Source organism: Sturnira hondurensis, unplaced genomic scaffold (genome assembly GCF_014824575.4).
Source record: "Sturnira hondurensis isolate 20B ecotype Veracruz unplaced genomic scaffold, ASM1482457v3 Scaffold0000780, whole genome shotgun sequence".
NCBI lineage: Eukaryota > Metazoa > Chordata > Mammalia > Chiroptera > Phyllostomidae > Sturnira > Sturnira hondurensis.
This window is the reverse complement of record NW_028073411.1, coordinates 20,440,805-20,447,076: the sequence shown is the minus strand read 5'-3', so window position 1 is coordinate 20,447,076 and position 6,272 is coordinate 20,440,805. Positions and strand designations below refer to the sequence as shown.

At 58.4% G+C, this 6,272-nt stretch overlaps 1 protein-coding gene across 1 annotated transcript; it reads left to right on the top strand.

The window, feature by feature from the left end:
- Positions 1-3,487: 3,487 nt before the first annotated feature.
- On the top strand, positions 3,488-5,436 carry LOC118988691 (rab-like protein 2A). The gene is made up of 4 exons (XM_037048585.1): positions 3,488-3,675; positions 3,852-3,949; positions 4,233-4,316; positions 4,494-5,436. The coding sequence occupies exons 2-4, from the start codon at positions 3,857-3,859 to the stop codon at positions 4,581-4,583; spliced, it is 267 nt and encodes an 88-aa protein (XP_036904480.1). The 5' UTR covers positions 3,488-3,675; positions 3,852-3,856; the 3' UTR covers positions 4,584-5,436.
- Positions 5,437-6,272: the final 836 nt, after the last annotated feature.

Genomic DNA, 6,272 nt, shown 5'->3' with positions numbered 1-6,272 from the left:
CCCAGTGGGTACAGCAAGGAAGACCCTCTCTGTCAACCGCTTCACTTAGCCGACCGGAACTGTCCCCAAACTCTATCTCGGCCCTTCCCCTGGCTGAGCACACAGTGAGAACCAGATCCCCACTGGGGCGGCGTCTGCTTGGACTGGGACATTTGTCTCACAAGGGATATTTCTTACACAAATGCTGACCTTCCTACTGGCACCGAACAGCCAAAGAAACGTCTGGAGAGAAAAGTGTGCGTGTAACCACCCTGCTGCCCAGAGGCCGCCCGTGTGCGCAGGTCCCGGGCTCAGGTGTCCGGAGCCTTCCTGTCCGCAAGTGGGATCCAGCGACCCTCTCCCTGTTCTCGCACCGCGGAAGAAAGGAGAAGACCTTCACCCCTTCGCCACGCTCCCCGGATGCCGATTTTCCCAGGTTTTCGTCTTTCACAACCAGGAAAGAGAGGGGTGAGCTAGGCGGCCTTGGAGAGCGCATGCAAGTGAACCCTCAGCGGGTGCCGGCTCCGCTAACCCCCGGACCCGCGCTGCAACCCGCCCACCTGTGAAAGGCCTCCGGCCCTGCGCGCAGCGCTTTTCGGGTGAGACCGCTCCCCTGTGCTCTCCCTTCCCGCTCAAGGGGAGAGGACCCCCCAAACCTGTACGAGCACGCGGCCCACTGTCCTGTTTCCCGCCCCACCGCCCTTCTCCCAAACCCTCCTGCGGTCTCTCAGCGTCTCTGGCACCTCCGCCCACGCGCAGGTCCCATCCCCCAACTTCCATTCTCTCAGTTGCACCCGAATTCTGCGCGGGGGGGGGGGGCGGGGGGCCCTGCCCCGTCCCGCCCCCAATGTAACCGGTTCCAACCTGCCCCCCGGGGCGGCTCCGGTCCAGCCCCCTTAGTCCCCGCGGCTTCCCAGCAGGGTCCAGTCCTCCTTCCAGACGCTCCCTTCCCTTCTCACCCTGGCTTCGCCCCCCGCCCCCCGAACCCCGACCCCACCCCGACCAGCACCGCCAGCACCTTCGCGATCCTAACACCCCTCCGTCCCTCACCGGGCAGCGTTCTGGTCCCTCCGCCTCTCAGAGTTCTGGGAGTTCCCGACCCGCATCACCCGCGCCCCGCTCGGCTCTCCTTCCCAGGACCTTCGCCCCCGTGCGGGCTGGTCCGCGGGCGCGTCCGGGTCCAGTGGCCACGGGGAGGGAACACGGGACGGGCGCGCCAAGGAGGACAGGCTGGGTCTAGGAAGGGCTCCGGGACCGGCCGGCCCGACCCGAGCGCAGAGCTGCTGCGCTGAGCCGAAGGGCCGCCTGGGGCGGGGCGGGGAGGGCGTGGGCAGTAGGTTGCGCCCACTCTGCAGTAATATTAGAGGGGCGGGGGGAGTCCAGACTTAGTAATGGGCCCCCTTTGATGACATTCCTCTTTTCAGCCCTAGAAGCGGGAAGAATTAAACGTCAAATAAGGGAAACCTGTCACTTTGGTCTGGAAACCTAAACGAAAGGAGTGACGTCCCAGCAAGAGCAACGTTGACAAAACGGACCATAAACTAGGGAAAACGCGCGCCGGCCAACGAGCCGCCCAGGGCACCGCCCGCGCTGCATCTCCAGCGCCTGCCTCCGTCCCCGCACGGCGTGGAGGGAGTCTCGGGACCGTGGATTCGGGGCGTCCGCTGAGACTTCATTGTCTGCAAGGCGCTGGCCGGCTTCCTGAGGTCCGGGGCTGGGAGGGGAAGCGGAAACCGTCCTTCCAGCTCAGGTGTGACCCTGGGCAAGTCCTGGACGCCTCCGAGAGACGGGAAGGGGAGAGGGGGAGTGGGCCAGTGAGGCTTCCCCCTGACCCCAACCCCATAACCTCTACCCTGCACCCTAACCTCTGAACCCTGACCCTGACCCTGTAACCCTGGACCCTAGACCTTCAGCACTGACCCTTACCCTCTAAAGCCTGACCCTGACCTTCTAACTCTGACCCATACCCTAACCCTGACCTCTCTCTTGACTCCTGACTCCTAGCCTCTAACTAGAGCCCTAATATAAAAAGTAGTTTAAAACTGAACAAAAAGACAGACACACGACCCAGTTTCAAAATGAAGAAAGGACTTGAATAGACACTTGTACAAACAAGACATAAAAATGACAGCAATTATATTAAGTTTCAACATTAATAATCACTTTTTAAGATTGTATTTACTTTACAGAGAGGGGAAGGGAGGGAGAAAAACAGCCACGTGCAAGAGATACATCAACTGGTTGGCTCTCACAAACCCCCGACTAGGGGCCTGGCTCCCACCCCAGGCACGTGCCCTGACTGGGAATCGAATAGGCAACCTTTTGGTCCGCAGGCCCATGCTCAATCCATTCAGCCGCACTGGCCAGAGCAATAGCCCTATTGAAACGAAAACAAAAGCTACAACGAGACATCCTTTTCCACATACAATAAGATGAATATGTTGGGGACCACTCTGTGTGCTTTCTGAGAGTGGAGCCCCACAAGAGCAAGCCCTGAAAGGGGCTAGTAAGTCTCCGTGGAAAACCAGGTAAAAACGCAGGTGGCAGACATGACCCGACTCTAGCACCGAGGGTTCCTGTGGGAACCAGGCCTGATAAATACATTGTATCCTTTGAAGCTTGTTCTGCTTTGTTTTGTGTGGCTCTGTTGACATAAACCGATGTTTCAGTTGGAGGCATAAGGGGTCAACTCCTTGTCTCGTGAAACACGTGTTAAAGGACCCTCTGGCATCAGCACGAGGAACAGACCCTGACCTGAGGCAGATCTCTGTGTTCCTCCGACGGCTATCTCCAGGTAATATCCATTTTTGTAATGACCGTAGCCTTCTTGACACTGATTGATGAGGTATGATGAATGCCGTGCACAAGTGCACACACCACTCCCAACCAAAGCCGTTTGGGAGAAGGCTCCAGGCGTTCTCCACTGGCGGGAATCGCCACCCCCTTTACTGCCGCAACAGCAAGATTGCATCCGGGAGGACTCCTCTCTCGTCCACAGTGGACGGGAGGGGCTTCTCCCACAGGAATGCGACTGAGAAACTGAAGGCAAGTGCTGACCAGTGTGTGCAGAGGTGAAGACCCTCTTACGCTGCAGGAATGTGAAAGTTTAAGGTGTCTTCAGAAAGCTAAACATCCAATTACCTTTTAACTCAATTCCACTCCTAGCTATCTATTTCTCAACACTCGAAACAGGTTTCCCACCCAAAATTTGTTCATGAATGTTCATGACAGCCTAATTCACACACCAGAAAGGCGGACACCGCCCAAATGCCCACCCACACAGGCACGGGCGGACGGAGCGCGCTCTCTGTGGAATACAGTTCTACTCAGTCATGAGAAGGAAGATGGGTGTGAGGGGTGCAGCTGCCGCAGAAACACGGTGGTTCGTCAGAAATTAGATACAGAGTCACTGCGTGATCCCACAATTCCACTCCTGGGTTCACGCCACACAAAACTGAGGACAGGAGTGGGAACCGAGGTCTGTGCCTCTGTTCCGGCTGGGCCCGCCTCTCTGTGGGGCGAGTCACCTGGACGAGGTGCAGGGACCTTGACTCCCCTGAGCCGCCTTCCCCTGCTCACTGCAGGTGTTTGACGTGCAGAGGAAGGTCACCTACAGGAACCTGGGTACCTGGCATGCGGAGCTTCGGGAGTTCAGGCCGGAGATCCCTTGTGTCCTGGTGGCCAATAAAATCGACGGTGGGGCCCTCCCTCTGGTGTCCTCGAGGTTCCCGGGGGCCTGAGACACACCCTTGGTTGCGCGCTGTCACCTCCCTCCCAGGAAACACCCCACTCTCTGGAAGGGGCCGTGACCTGGCCCGCCAGCCCCTCTCTTTCCCTGGATGACTGCCTAGTATTCTACCTCCTCTCCGCAGCGGACATGAAGATGACCCAGAAAAGCTTCAGCTTTGCCAGGAAGTTCTCCCTGCCCCTGTACTTTGTCTCGGCTGCAGACGGCACCAACGTGGTCAAGGTAAGGACAGCCCGGCCAGGTGGGGACATGGGGCAGGGCTGGGCTGATGACGGGTGGGGCCCTGGGGCAGTGGCTGGGCCTGTGACAGGCAGGGTCCCTGGAACGAGCTGCAGAGGGGCTGGTGTCCTGTGGACCGTGCATGGAGGCAGGGCTATGGCAAGCAGGTGCACTGAGGGCTGCAGGGTCCTGCGGGCCTAGGATGGTGCCGGTGGGTCCGAGACAGGCAGGGCCCAGGGCCCTGGCACCCACAGCCGGCGTTTCCTTCCTCCCCCACCTCCCACAGCTCTTCAATGATGCGATTCGATTGGCTGTGTCTTATAAGCAGAATTCCCGGGACTTCATGGATGAGGTTTTGCAGGAACTCGAGGTAGGTCCGGCCCAGTGTCAGGTGGGAGTCAGGAGTGGCTCCTCGTCCGAGGGTGTGGAGCACAAGCCAGTGCGGCAGCTCCAGCAGACAGCACCTTCGGGGGACGCCTGGCACAGGGAGGTGTCACTGCAGGTGGGCAGGTACAGGGCCAGGCCTCACCAGCAGCCTTGTCCACAGAACTTTGATTTGCAGCCAGAGGAGGAGGAGGACGGGCCCGACCAAGAGCAAGAGCAGCGTGACTGCCCGGAGAGCCCGGCCCCATCCTGAGTCCCAGAAGGAGGTCCCTCCCACCCTCCAGCAGCCCCCCCAGCCTGCCCGGACACCAGCCTTTCCACCCCGAGCCCCTCCTGCACTTCGGGCCGGGAGGGGCCGGCCCCAGCAAGCACCCTGACACAGGGAAGAGGTCGGCCCCAGGCCCTGAGGCAGAGTGAGGGACTGCTCCCTCTCCCCAGGGTCAGTCGTGAGGGGCTCAGGGAGCATGCTTGGTGTGTGTCTCAGCTAAAAGGAGACTCGGGCTGCTGTTTTGTCTCCCAGAACTGACCTCAGGGCCTCTTTGGTGCATGGCCACCGAGGGCGTGACTTCTGTCCCTGACGGCCCACCCCCATCCCTGCAGAAAGTGGGGGCCCCACCCTTTTTCACTTCCAGTTTCCCCGCCGACCTTTCTAAACACTGGGTTTGAGCAGAGAGCTGTTCATGCCACAGGTGTTTCAGGAGCCCTTCTAGGTACGGCCAGAACACTGGTGCCTGGCCAAGGTCACAGGCACCGGTGTGCCATCAAAATCCAGTGAGCAGGTGACAGGTGTGCTGTACTTGGTGCACAAACGTCATTGCTGGTAAACATTGAGGGCCAGAACAGCTTCCACCAGGCGTGCCGTGCCATTTGGAATGAGAGACCCAGCAAGGAGAACGTCGTTGAAAACCCCAAGCTCAGGGGGAATCGCTCCCTTGGAGCCCGAGTGGCGGTGTGGGCGCTGCAGGAAGCCCCGCCGCCCCACCCGCATCTCCCCCCGCCCGCGGCTCACGCGTGGGTTTTACCGATCGTTCTGTAGGTCGTCTCCTTCGTGTTTGTTTATTTCCTGTGTTCTCGCTCACAGTAAAGGTTGAATTACACAAACGTGAGCACATGTGTGTGTCTCGTGCATCTGGATGTCACTGGGCAAATGCACAAAACCTCAACCATGTGAGGGAGGCGGTGGCGTCCGGGCCGCCCAGGTCAACTCGTGATGTGCTGGAGCAGGGGCCATTTCACTGCCAGTCAGGGGCTTTGAAAGACTGAGCTGGGGGAGAACAAACTTTTTCCCCTTTCAATTGTGATGCTTACAATTTCAATTTCGGAAATTAAACCTAACCAGGGATTTTTGAGAATGTGTTACCCTACCCTATTGAGTGGGCTTTTAAAAGCCCCAAAAATAAACAAACAAAACTCACCCAGGGTTACCAGAAATAACAGGTACTTTTTGATATAATGGCCTTACTGAGGTCACACACCCCACCGCTCACCATCAACGTTTCACAGAACCGTCTCGCTTCAGGAACCGCAGGGGCAGGGCCTGAGAAGGCTGTCCTGGTTCACACACCCTCCCGGGCAAATCTCTCAGCAGGTGGACGGGACCAGGGTGGCAACGAGCCGTCCCTCAGCACAGAGCAACTCTGGGCAAGTGCTGGGCAGGGTGCTGGACACGGCCACCACCACCACCCTGATGCTGCTCAGATTCACCTGCTTCTCAAAGTTCATCCCGCCCTCGCTCAACCCACACAAGGAACGCCGCCCCTGACTCCTTTGAAGTGGGATTTATGTAACAAAGTTATCCATTTCAAAGTAACAAATACAGTGTTATATGTACAGTTACAGTGTTGAACAACTATTACCTCTAGTTCTAAACCATTCCAAGCCTTGGCTGGTGTGGCTCAGTGGATTGAGTGCTATCCTGTGAACCAAAGGGTCACTGGTTCGA